At 46.9% G+C, this 13,655-nt stretch overlaps 2 protein-coding genes across 5 annotated transcripts in view; both read left to right on the top strand.

Moving 5' to 3' along the window:
- The first annotated feature begins 11,242 nt into the window (after window positions 1–11,242).
- SYS1 (SYS1 golgi trafficking protein) overlaps window positions 11,243–13,655 on the top strand; it is a 39,202-nt gene continuing 36,789 nt past the window's right edge. For 3 of the 4 annotated variants that reach the window (XM_032350534.1, XM_032350531.1, XM_032350532.1), the window contains exons 1-3: window positions 11,243–11,353; window positions 11,565–11,804; window positions 13,417–13,484. In XM_032350534.1, the coding sequence (XP_032206425.1) occupies window positions 11,643–11,804; window positions 13,417–13,484 (230 nt within the window). In that variant the 5' untranslated portion in view covers window positions 11,243–11,353; window positions 11,565–11,642. The other variant, XM_032350535.1, reaches the window with a different exon arrangement.
- DBNDD2 (dysbindin domain containing 2) overlaps window positions 11,703–13,655 on the top strand; it is a 40,972-nt gene continuing 39,019 nt past the window's right edge. Inside the window, exon 1 of the mRNA XM_032350541.1 lies at window positions 11,703–11,804. The gene's annotated coding sequence lies outside the window, so the exon portion shown is untranslated. The remainder of the gene's footprint in view (window positions 11,805–13,655) is intronic.

The raw sequence follows: 13,655 nt of genomic DNA, 5'->3' as shown, positions 1-13,655 counted from the left end.
ATTCATGATTGATTGATTGATTGATTTTAGTAATCTCTACACCCAACATGGGGCTCAAACTCATGACCCAGAGATCAAGAGTCTCATGGTCTACCCACTAAGCCAGCCAGGTGCCCCGTTCATGTATTTTTTTAAAGGGATGGTTGTAGGTATCAAATTGCTAGGATATTTAATTCAACTGACATAAACATTTTATGTTTAAAAGAATGACATAAACATTTGTTTTTGAGTGTATAAATTTATAATATGTCAGAAATTGCAGCCTTTGTACCTGTTTAAACTCTTGATGGTAAAAGGTTCGCTGTCAACTTAAAAATGTGCAGGAAAGTCCATAGTTGTTCAATAATCATTTGGGAAGCACACTAGCAAAAAAGATGACTACTGACAGCTTAGAGAGCGGAAGCTTTTCCATAAAACCATCCCAACCTCCTGAAATGAAGGAATTGATTTTCCCTTCTCTGATTTCTGAGAATCTCTCTGAAGCATGAAATACATTTGAATATGGTTATTTGTAGATTGGTGGGGTTTTAACCGGTGCTTCTTGGACTGGGGACAAGGGGAAACATGGATGGTCACTACTCCCGTAGGGTATGTGTCTCTATGCAAATTTCTGGGGCACGAAACTTCAGATTCTCTCTCCCTGACTCCCAAGAGGCTAAAAACAATTTGAACAGACCAAGGCCTTTTAAGACATCTTAATAGGTTCTTCTTTGACTTCCATAAATCAAAATGCAGTAATCAAAGGTTTAGTGAACTTAATTAAAGTCCCCAATTCCCTACGTGGTACTGAAGTAAAACACAACAAACAAAACAAAAAGCCAACCAAGCAAACAAACCTCCCCTCTACCGTGTATTAAGGGTCAGAGGTTCTTGATTAAAATCCTGTGTCCTGCACTTGCCAGTTAGAGGAAATTTGAAAGTCCCTTTGCTCCTCAGTGACATGGGGGATAAAAGACCTACCTTTTGGGGTACTTAGGAGGACGAAATAAGGTGAAGTGCTGGGTACCAAGTGCATGCCCACTACATTATGGCGCTTCCTTATTTTCTACCCCTGAGGTGGACGAAGTCTGGGGGATGGCATGGGCCACACACAGATCCTCCTGCCAGCTTCTTTCCTTTCTTTTCTTTTCTTTCTTTCTCTCTTTATTTTTTTTTAAAGAAGGTAATCAACAGGGGTGCCTGGGTGGCTCAGTGGGTTAAGCCTCTGTCTTCAGCTCAGGTCATGATCTCAGGGTCCTGGGATCGAGTCCCACCAGGCTCTCTGCTCATCGGGGAGCATGCTTCCTCCTCTCTTTCTCTGCCTGCCTCTCTGCCTACTTGTGATTTCTCTCTCTCTGTGTCAAATAAATAAATAAAATCTTAAAAAAAAAAAAAGTTAATTAACAGTTTACAAAGTGCTCCCAAGTCTTTATTTCATTTATTCTATACAACTCCATTTTTAAAAAAAAATTTTAAGGATACTGCATGCAAATTTATTTGTCTTTACAGATGCTTAAGGCTTAATTTGTTGCAAGCCTTAGAGATAAAAAATAGATGAATAATTGTAGAATACTTTTGATAGGTTACACATATGGCACACTCAAAAATTAGTATATGACTTTTGCTCAATCCTATGCAACTCAATACGGATTGTGAAAATAAACATATTTTAAAAAAATATTTTATTTATTTATTTGACAGACAGAGATGACAAGTAGGCAGAGAGGCAGGCAGAGAATGAGAGGGGGAAGCAAGCTCCCTGCTGAGCAGAGAGCTGGATGCCGGTAGATGTCAGGATCCTTAGACATGACCTGAGCTGAAGGCCGAGGCTTCACCAACTGAGCCACCCAGGCGCCCCAAAATAAACCTATTTTTGATGTGATGAGCACTGGGTGTTACACCCAACTAATGAATCATTGAACACTTCATCAAAAATTAATGATGTACTATAAGTTGGCTAATTGAATTTATTTATTTTTTTAATTTAATTTATTTTTTCAGGGTTCTAAGATTCATTGTTTACGTACCACCCCAGTGCTCCATGTAATCCGTGCCCTCCTTAATACCCACCACCAGGCTCACCCATCCCCCCAAGCTCTCCCCTCCAAAACCCTCAGTTTGTTTCTCAGAGTCCACAGTCTTTCATGGTGCATCTCCCCCTCTGATTTCCCCCAATTCAATTTTCCTTTCCTTCTCCTAATGTCCTCCATGTTATTCCTTATGCTCCACAAGTAAGTGAAACCATATGATAGTTGACTCTCTCTGCCTGACTTATTTCACTCAGCATAATCTCCTCCAGTCCCGTCCATGTTGGTACAAAAGTTGGGTGTTCATCCGTTCTGATGGAGGTGCCAGCTTCCTTTCAAGCAAAGAGACGTGATTCGGGGAGTCAAGAGGCAGCAGGCGCCTGAGATCTGGCCTATAATTGGGGTAAACCTGACCCTCTCCCTTTCCTCAGGCCTTCTAGGCCAGAGGTCACCAAGGTTGGGCACACAGCTGGAGCATCCAGACATGTCCAGCCCAAGAAACCACGACTAGTCCTCTCCTTCATGGTTCAGCTTAAGTGCTCCTCTCCTAGGAGACTTCTCAAAACCTTCTAGCCTTTTCCTTCTAGCTCCCCTCTCTCCCTCCCCCGAGACCCCTGTTACTCTGTCCCTCTCCTTGGAAAACCATGCCTTTCTCTCTTATGTTGGAGATTAAGGGCACAGGCTTCAGGGTCAGAGAGATCTGGGCTCTCATCCTAGCTGTGTGACCCAAGACAAGACACTTTACCTCTCTGTGCCTCAGTTTCTCTTTAGTAACTTGGGAGCCATGTGTTTGGTGTTGTATGGTGTTTAGCACAACACCCACCACAAAAGGATGCCCATTTTTTATGATCACAGAGGTCTCCCTCTAAGAGTCTTGAGTTGGGGAGCTTTCTTGCAAAAAGCTCCTCGCACAAAGTAAATAACAGGTAATCATGTCACTATTTTCAGAACAGCTGAGAGAGTGGGCATGGGGCTCTCTCTCCTAGAATGGTGCCAACCCTCTTTGGTCTTCCTCACTCCATGCAAATTTCTCTTCAGCTCCAGATAATGACAGCCTGGAGTTTCCAGAGGCCGTGGAATGTCCAGCCACTGCCTTGCATAACCGCAGAACCAGGGAACACTGGACAAGGAACGACCTTCCCAGACCGTTCACCTACACAGCACCCCCGTTGTAAGACAGGCAAACCAAGGCCCACACAGTGAGTCAGCACCCACGGGAAGGATGGTAAAGAATTCTAAAAATAGCCGCGCCCCTTCCAGTCACTTTCTCCTTGGTTTGTTTTATTTATTTATTTTTGTCATGACACTTTCCTCACCTGACATCATGTCTTTATCCTTTTCCTCGTTGATCGTCTGTTTCCCCACCAGATGTAAGCTCCATGGGAGCGGGAACATGGTCTTGTGCATGGAGGGATCCCTAGCATCTTGCCCAAGATCCGGCCCAAGTTAGTGTCCAGTAAATGTTTGTCATATAGACAAATGAATGAACGCCATTTGGTTATTTGTCCTTAGAGATTCAGACACAAGCATTCATTCATTTGCTCATCTATCCAACATTTAATGAATACCTTCTGTGTGAGAGGTTTGTTTGAAAAATCCTGGTGAATGAGACACTGCCCTTGCCCTCCGGCAGGTTCCTGATCGGGGAAGAGTAACCACTGGTGGCTAAGGACCTATTATATCCCAAGCTCTGGGCTGGCAGCGCTATGTGCATTTTCTCTGTATGTGCGGCTACAGCAACAGCTGACTGATACAGGATTTAAATCAGGTTTCTCTGATTCAGTCTCACTATGTTGTCCCACTGAGTTGATAGCTCTGATTCCTATTTTCCCCACAAAAAACGTTTCTTAAAACTAAATTCAGTTAATTAACATATAATATATTATTTGTTTCAGAAGTACAGGTCTGTGATTCATCAGTCTGATCTAATACCCAGTCCTCATTACAACACATACCCTCCCCAGTGTTCATCACCCAGCTACCCCATTCCCCTCACTCACTCTCCCCTCCAGCAACCCTCATTTTGTTTCCTGAGATTAAGAGTCTCTTATGGTTTGTCTCCCTCTCTCGTTTCGTCTTTCCCTCCCTTCCCCTATGATCCTCTGTCTTGTTTCTCAAATTCCTCATATCAGTGAGATCATATGATAATTGTCTTTCTCTGATTGATTTATTTTGCTTAACATAATACCCTCTAGTTCCATCCACATCGTTGCAAATGGCAAGATTTCGGGTTTTTTTTTTTTTTCTGATGGCTGCATAATATTCCATTGTATGTATACACCACTTCTTCCTTATACATTCATCTGTTGGTGGACATCTAGGTTCTTTCCATAGTTTGGCTATTGTGGACATTGCTGCTATAAACATTGAGGGGCACGTGCCCCTTCGGATCACTACTTTTGTATCTTTAGCGTAAATACCCAGTAGTGCCACGGCTGGGTCACAGGGTAGCTCTATTGTCAACTTTTTGAGGAACCTCTATATGCTTTCCAGAGTAGCTGCATCAGCTTGCATTCCCACCATGAGTGTAGGAGGGTTCCCCTTTCTCAGCATCTTCGCCAACATCTGTCATTTCCTGACTTGTTAATTTCAGCCATTCTGACTAGTGTGAGGTAGTATCTCATTGTCCCCACAAAAACGTTTTGAGGTGTTCGTCCCTGGGAGCAGAGAGGAAGATGCTGGGAAAGAGATTGAGAGATGTGTCCCTGAGAACCTCCTGCATACTAAACTTGAGCTTCCCCTGTAGTCCCCAACTCTGGCAGCTAGAGAAAAGCACAAATAATAAAAATCCCAACCATTCACAGAGTCCTAGACAGTTCTTCAAAGGGATTTTGTGTAAGTTATTGCATTTACACACCTCAAACTGTCCGAGAAGGTAGTCAGGACTGGTATTATTAAAACCAATTTAGAGCTGAGGAAATAAAGCTCAGAGAGGCGAAGTGAGATGTCCCGGTTACAAAGCTTCTTCTAAACCCAGTTGCCTTGGTTTCTAGCTCTGAGCTCCTTCCAGACACCCTATTTCTTCTGTGTCCTTGACAGAGACCATCATCTGAGTGCTTCCCTGTGGGAGGCATAGCATCATGGGACACGCATGCCACAGCCCAGAGGCTGGAGCGTGGGAAGCAGAGCAGGATGCTTTGAACCCCACTTTATCAACACCCAGCTGAGTTTTCCCATTCCTCTCAACTTTCCCTGCCCCCCTCCCTCGAGGTTTTTTCTTCCGGCCTTCATCCAACATCCAGTCAAGGTGGAGATAATGCAACTATTTTCTAGATGCCACAGAGATCAGAATCTGCTCTTTGCAAACAGCAAAAGCTGTTGGTGCAGCAGAAATGGGGCAATGAGGTAAAGGTTGTCAGCTAAAGCCTCCTCAGCCATTTGACTTATGACATTGGACAGTCCACCCACACCACTGTTTCCTCTTACAATAAATGAGAATCCTCCCATGACGGCGGGGCTGTGACCAACACCTCTCCTTCCCCGGCACATCTTTGTCCCTGCTAACTCCACTCATCTTCACGGTCTACTACTTTTACCACTTCCTCAGAAGAACCTTCCCCTGAGGCCAAATTGTCTTCCTGCCCAACTTCTTTGACATGGTTTCCTTCCCAGCATTCACCACAACTTCTATTTCTACCATTACCATTCTGTTTTCTGGCTTTGTTTTCTAGCAGGGGGCCTGCTACATAGTAAGTACTCGGTATATATTTGTTGGAATGAATCTGCTTTCCTCTTCTCATCCCTCCTGCCTCCCCCCGCCACGCGCCCGCCCCACACAGTTCCCAGGGGTGGGATAAGGCGATGATGAACTATAAGCTGGGAATTCTTGGGCAAGGGTGGATGGCTGTGACCTCCGCTGCCCTATCCCTGCCACACTGGTCTTGCTATTCGGAGAACATGCCAATCTCATTCCTGCCTCAGGGCTTTGCATTTGCGAGCCCTCTCTCTGGAATGTTCTTTCCAGACACAAGTTGGCTTCATCCTTCATTTCCATCACATCTCTGCTCACATGCTGCCTCTTCAGGGAGGTCTTTGCTGACTGCTATTTCTGAAGTAATCCTTCTCAGTCTCCCTCATCCATTGTTCTCACGCCTTTACCCCCATCTTCATAGCTCTTCTCACGACTGGATGGTAAGTTTCACATTGTTGGTTGACTTATTTATTGTCTTTCTCCTACACGAAAATATATACTCTATGAGGTCAGAGTTTTTCTTTACTTTATTCAGTTCTGGCACATAGTAAATGCTCAATGAATATTTATCAAATGACTGATTGATGGATTGATTGATGAAAAGGGAGGTGAAAAAAAACAGCTTTTCTTTTTAAAATAAAGCCCTGATTTCTTCACGTCAGATCAAGGAATAATTTCTAGGAAGGAGCAGAAAATATAGTACATGGTAAGTCAGGAAGCCTGGGGAGTGGAGCAACTGTTTTCAGAAAATCTCACTTCTCTTTCTCCGGGAGTGTCTTAGACCTGGTAACCGATCCCTGAAAAAGAGTTTTTTTTTGTTTTTTTTTTGTTTTTTTAAGATTTTTTAAAATTTATTTATTTGACAGACAGAGATCACAAGTAGACAGAGAGGCAGGCAGGGAGAAAGAGAGAGAGGAGGAAGCAGGCTCCCTGCTAAGCAGAGAGCCTGATGTGGGGCTTGATCCCATGACCCTGAGATCATGACCTGAGTTGAAGACAGAGTCTTTAACTCACTGAGCCACCCAGGCACCCCTGAGAAAGAGTTCTTTATTTTAGAGAAACAATACTGGGGTGCCTGGGTGGCTCAGCCAGTTAAGCATCTCTCTTTGGCTCAGGTCATGATCATGGAGTCCCAGCATTGGGTGCCTGCTTCTCCCTCTCCCCCTGCTTGGGCTCTCTGTTTCTTTCTTTTTCTCTCTCTCTCTCTCTGTCAAATGAATACAGAAAATCTTTTAGGGGCACCTGGGTGGCTCAGTGGGTTAAAGTCTCTGCCTTCGGCTCAGGTCATGATCTCAGGGTCCTGGGATCAAGCCCTGCATCGGGTGCTCTGCTCAGCACAGAGCCTGCTTCCTCCTCTCTCTTCTGCCTGCCTCTCTGCCTACAGGTGATCTCTGTCTGTTAATTAAATGAATAAAATCTTAAAAAAAAAGAAAAAGAAAAAAGAAAATCTTTTAAAAAGAGAAAGCGAGAGAAACAATGTCCCCGGAGGCCCAGCCACCTGCTTGTATCCCTGGCAGCATCCGTCCTTCACAGAGAGATGATTTCAGAAAAGCACTGACCCTTGAGCTTCAGGTTCCTCATCTGTGAAATGAGGAAAATGTATACACCTACCTCCCCAGAGTGTTGGGACGACAGGAAGATCATGTAGGTGAAAGCCCTGTGTGAACTATACTGTCGAGTGCACTTCCTACTATGCCTCAGGAAGAGGGAGCATGTGGAGTCAGGTTGGCCTGGGGTGGCATTCCAGCTCTACCACTCGCTGGCCGTGTGGCCTTGGGTAAGTGGTGTCCTTTCTCTGAGCCTTGGCTTCCGTATCTGTTAAGTGGGACCATGACTTGTATCTACAATTTCCAAGCTTGTTTTGGAAGTTTAGTAAGAATCAAGTGAGATCATATAAGTGTCTGGCTCACAGTGGGTAACTCTGCAAATGTTCCTCAGAGGCACATACAGCCCTTAACCTACCCCGGGTGGCTCAGTCAGCTAAGTGTTTGATTCTTGATACCGGCTCAGGTCATGATCTCAGGGTCATGAGATCAAGCCCTGCATCAGGCTCTGCACTGGGCATGAAGCCTGGTTAAGATTCTGTCTCTCTCTCCCCCTCCCCCCTTTGCCCCTCCTCCACTCTCTGTTCCCACTCTCTCTCTAAAAAAAATACTCTGGGTCACAAAGTGTTCTTAGTCTGAGAGGGAAAGCAGACAACGATGATTTCTTTCTCTCCAGTCTCTCTTCGTAGAGAGGTAATCACTGGCCAGAACCCATGCAGAGGACAGGCAGCCAAATGCAACCTCCCACATGGAGTTTCCGAAAAGTGTGAGCGCAGAGTTGCATAACCTGTCCCTGAGAGTATCTCTCCTGAAGTGTTTTCATCAAGCATTCCCTGAAAGGGATCACGTGGTGGCCTAGGGAAGGAGTGGGTGGCCTAGGGAAGGAGGAAAGGAGAAAAGAGAGGGAGTTGGAGAACCCTGCAGGGGGGTGGGATTAAGAAAGGAAGGTACTGCATTTACTGAACTCCTACTGTATACCAGGCACGGGGAGCACGCTATCTGACACCCACTTTGATCTTCCCCATAAATCTGAGAGATCAGATGTTACCACTCCCGCATTCCAAGGGAAGAAATAATAATTAATATTGCTAATGTTTACCTAATGCTGACTGCCTATCAGAGAGTAGTAGTGTGAGCACATATTTGATCCTCAGGACAAACCAAAGCATGGGTACTATTCTTATCATCATTTTAATAGAGAAGGAAACTGAGAGTCAAAAATGAAGTAGCTTCCCCAAGGTCACCTAGCAAGATAGTAATGGGGCTAGGATTTGAATATAAGTGGGGCTCAAAGCCCACAGACCTGTATGAGGACATCCCCCAAGGGATTTATGCGGAACGTGATCCCAACAAGAATTGGCCTTATAAACCCACAGTGGGAGTTCGGTGTGGAAATGACGTAAGTGACCAAGTAACCAGAGGCACTCTTCTTCTCTGCACCCAGAGGACAGTTTGTCCCAGCTTGTGGCTGTTTGTCATTCGGTCTCTGACCTGAAGTTTAAAATTTCATTCAAAAGTTTGGAACCACAAACCCAGCAGCGTGGGAAGGGCCCTTGGAGATCAGCTATTCTAGTCCAACGCCCTCAGATTACATATGGGAAAAAACCCTGAGGCCTAAAGAGAGCCGTGGACATGGCAAGGTCACAGAGCAATTTTCTGTTAGAAGAGGATTTCGTTTGAGGTCAATTACAGATCATCTTGTTCTGTAATTACCAAATGTTGGCTCTACTTCTGAATCACTTGGGGAGCTCTTTATACATCCAGATTTCTGCGTTCTGCTTCTGGCGATTCAGATTTTGGTTTGCAACAAGGCCTGGGAATCGGACAATATAATATGTTCCTCAGCTGATTCAGATGGCACAAGGCCAGGGACTGCATTTGGAAGTTGGGAGTCCAGTTCTCCTCCATCATTTTATACTTTGGCATCCTAAGACGGGTCTTGCCCAAGGTCTTATGGCAGGTCACTGGGGCCCTAGTTCAGGCTTTGTGATCCTTGTCTTCTCTAGGCTTCCTGTGGTCAGATTCTCAAAATGGTCCAAGGAGTTTGGCTAAGGGAGTTACTGTGGTTTTCCCCAGCTCTTGGTTTCCTTGTTGTAACCCAGATTAAGACAGAGAATAGTGCTCCATTTCCCAAACTTGGGAAGATGGAATTCAAGAGCTGAAATCCTACAGGTAAAAGGAAACTGCAACAGGCTGTCAGGCCAGCCCACGGGGCTTTCCCAAGGCAAGCTCTAGGCTCCAGGAATGACGTCAGACTCCAGCTATTCAGTGCCCTAACGCCTCAGGCTACCTGCGTTTTCCATTGCGGGAGAATGGCTAGGGAGGGCTTTCCATCTGTGGGAGGAGATGGGTGGAGAGGGCCCAGCTGTGATTTGAGGGGGAGCCTGACTCACGAGGAGCCAAACATTCCTGAACCTGAAAGACCAAGCTGCTTGTGGGAACTGAGTCAAACCTCTCAAGTACTTTTCCTGAGCTCCTCCCTACTCCACCACTTATTTCGCGCTCTTCCCAACCCCCGCTTTGGGGATGGTTATTTGGGTTTTGGAGTGTGGTGTCTTGGGTTCAAATCCCTGCTCAGTTTCTTAGGAGCTGCCTTACCTACGTAGAGTCACACTCCCTTTCTAGGCCTCTGTTTCTTCACCTTTAAAAAAGATGGGTAATACCCACTTTCTCGGATCGTGAGGATTAAACAAGATCACATACGTATTTGATAAACAGAAGATGTTTTTTCAGAAAATGGGTCATCAGTGGACCAGAGGGATTTGAATATATTTTTGTTGATTCAAATTGAGGCGCCTTAAAGAATGGTTGAGCTGGAAAGCACCTCAAATCTTTGGGTCTTAAGGACTTCCAAACTGGAATTCAAGGGAACTGTTTACGGTATTTCTAAACGATAAGGAAAACCACATACTTACTCTTGATACAGTCTCACTTTTCTTTACTTTTGTCTGGAATAGTATCAACTCAAGGTGATAAATATGATTATCACATGCTGTTCAGAGTTCTGATTGGCAGTTACATGTGTCTTTGATAAGTTTTTTTTTAATGGGGAACTAATTAGTGGAGGGTAGTCTGAATGTTGGCAAACGTTAATGTTGTCTAACTCCTCATTTCGTAATCAGGGAAGCTGGGGTTTAAGAAGGAAGTGGCTTGCTAGTCACGCAGCTCGTAGAGCTCGCTCTAAAACCCACATTCTTTCCCCGGAATCAGTTACTTCCCTTCTTTCCATTCTGGAGAAGGGGGATCTAGGCTCAGTGAAGTTGAGGGGTTTGGGTCGGCTGGGATAGGAATATAGTGATTCATCAATTTGCTGTTACTCTTTCTGTTTTGACTCATTCAGCAAATATTTACTGACTGCGTACACTCTATGGACTCAGGAGAAGGTGGAGACAAAACAGTTACTGTGGCAGGCAGGGTCAGAATGTGCTTCCAGGTATGACTTCAGAACCTGTCCTTTTTTCTACTTTGAATATATATGTATCTATAAATATAAATGGATACCTATGTTATAAAGCACCCACTACATTGCCTCCTAATAATCAGGTTGTGTCAGAGGGCAGGGATTGTCCCAGTCGTACGTGTCCAAACCTTCCTGGGCACCCAGTAGCAGGTTCATTTAAAGTTATCCCAGACTCTTACTAGGAGAAAGAAAATAGAACCTATATTTAGAGACTCATTAATTCCTAAACTTCTTTACCTGGCTCTTGCCTTACCCTCTCCCTACTCTCCTGGTCGCCCCTCTTTTCTTCAAGAGTCCCCTGCAGAGGGCACGCAAGCTCCACCGCTCTTGTGCCTCACTTCCGTTCGCCTTCACCCTTCATCTTGCGCATGTGCACACTTCCCTTCCCGGCGGCCGTACACCGGTGGAGTTGGCTGGGCCAAAGATTGCACCCACTACGCCTGCGCACTATAGGCTCCGCCCCCTCCACCGCCGTCCCCGGAAACGCTTCCTTCCTACGCCGTCGCCGCTGCTGCCGCCGTCGTCGTTGGACCTTTGCCTCTCTAGGCCGGTAGGGCTTCTCCTCCATGGTCCTGTCTGTCACCGCTGTTTGGGGAACCAGCCGGTGAGGCTGGGCCGCGCTCGGACACTTCGACCGTCGAGTCGGTCACCGGTGAGTGAGCCCCGAAGGAGCCTGCGGACGGGCGGGCCGAGCAGCTGGAATGGGCAGGATTTTCCCTCACTCTGGGAATGGGTCTGTCCGCTCCGCCCCTACCCCCCCTCCCGGAATGGGCTCGCCCCTTCAGTCCTGTCCCTCCTCCCGGGCGGGGCGGTGTTGCTATGGGGACGGCCTGCTGGCTGAGGCCCGGCGTGTGTCCTCGCAGGTGCCAGGGCGGCCCTGGGTCCATGGCGCGGCAGCGCTGACCCAGGCCCCAGGTGGCGGCCGGGCCCCGAGGGCCGGCATGGCGGGCCAGTTCCGCAGCTACGTGTGGGACCCGTTGTTGATCCTGTCGCAGATCGTCCTCATGCAGACCGTCTATTACGGCTCGCTGGGCCTGTGGCTGGCGCTGGTGGACGGGCTGGTGCGCAGCAGCCCCTCGCTGGACCAGATGTTCGACGCCGAGGTAGGGTCCCCTGGACGGCGCGGTCTGAGTCTCGGCCTCATGGGGTGTGCTTTGTGGGTCCGACACCGCTCCCTCCTCTCCCCACCCCGGGATCTAGACGTGGCTGGACCACCATCTCGCTCTGTGACCCAGGGAAAGGGACCTCTTCTTTCTGAGCCTCAGGTGCCCCATCCATAAAAATGAAAGCACTGAGAACAAAGGCAGATTATTAGTACAGAGGAAAGGGCCTGGATATCCTAAGGAACAGTCCTGCATTCCAGGCAACGTGATGCATCTCCTTTCTGACACTCTGAGGAAGTGACTTCACTTCCCCGCCTGCAGATTCTCAGGTGCCAGATTGAAGAGAGGGAGGATGAAAGAGCATTCATGGAGGTATTATGGAAACAGCCTGGACTTTGGAATTGGGCCTCGGTTTAAATTCCTCTTAACGACCTGTGTGATGTGGGGCAAGTGCTGTCCCCTCTGAACCAACGTGTTCCTGTCTGCAAAAGCATGGCAGAGCTCATGGATTGCCATACAAAGAGCCTGTAATTTGGATTCAGAAAGGTTCAGCGTCCCATCTGGGTCTAACTATACTAACCATGGGGATTTGGGCAAGTCGCTTCACCTTTCTGAGCCTGTTTTCTTTCCTGGAAACTGGGCGGAATCATTCTCAGCACAATGTAATGAGGCCCAGAGACCCCGGAGGTATCTAGGAAGGTGAAAGTGCTTTATCAAGTAATGGAGGGCTAGGAAATGGTTGCATTTGAGAGGCAGCTGTGGTGTATGGAAATGAGCACAGCTCTGGGGCCGGGAGATCTGGAATGCAATCTTTGCTCCTTCTGCTGTTCTCTGTGTGGCGCTTGGGCAAGGTATTATCCGAAAAGGGGTAACAGTAATGTTAACAATAGCTTTGCGAGGCTGTTGTGAGGATAACAGGAGATCATTGAAGTCTGAGGTCTTTGTAAGCTGACGGTGCTGGGCAGATGTTTGGTATTCAGTAGTATTGTCTCGAGAGTGGTGGAAGTTGCACACACACTGGGTGCCCAGTAGTAGCCTATTAGGAGCCTCTGTCCTCCTGGGAAGGGTCTTAGGGAATCCTGGGCGTTGTTGAAGAGCCGTCTCACACACATGACCTGGATCCTAGAGCAGGGGTTGGTGGACCTTGAAGGACAAGATAGTAAAGGTTTTAGGTCACAACTACTGGACCCCGCCATTGCAGTGCAAAAGTAGCCAGAGACAGTACTAAGCAAATAGGTGTGGTAGCGTTTCTGTAAGACCTTATTTACAAAACTACGTGTCTGACTGGTGGGGCCTCGGTTTGCCAAACCCTGTCTTAGTCCTTACTCCTGCCATTTACTTACTGTATCACTTTGGGCAAATTACTTAACATCTCTGAACTTTTGCTTTTCCTTTGTAAGTCTCTTCTTGGCTGCTGTTTGGAGTCAAATGAGATACCATAGTGGGTGTCTGTGAAAGCACCTTGTTGGAAATAGGCTGCCATGCAGATGCAGGGCCCTGTTGTCTTCTGTGCTGTGGGAAGAATGCGTTTTCCTTAGGAGGTCCTGGAGCCTGGAGCTCCGCCAAGCCAAGTCACTTTTCCAGCATATTTCCATTTGTGATTCCCCCTCAGATCCTGGGCTTTTCCACCCCTCCAGGCCGGCTCTCCATGATGTCCTTCATCCTCAACGCCCTCACCTGGTGAGTATCACCAGTTTTGCTTTCCAGCTTTTGGGGTCCTAGCACTGGAACTAACTTCCTAAATTCAGACATGAGACAGGCTGGCACTTGTTCCTGGGGAGTGGTGGACTAAATTGGGTGGCAAAGGCCAGTTCTGGGACTGGCTTCTGTATAGGGCTCCTTCCATTATGA

The sequence above is a fragment of the Mustela erminea genome, chromosome 7 (genome assembly GCF_009829155.1).
Source record: "Mustela erminea isolate mMusErm1 chromosome 7, mMusErm1.Pri, whole genome shotgun sequence".
In the NCBI taxonomy this organism is placed as follows: domain Eukaryota; kingdom Metazoa; phylum Chordata; class Mammalia; order Carnivora; family Mustelidae; genus Mustela; species Mustela erminea.
This window is presented reverse-complemented; position numbering and strand designations above follow the sequence as displayed.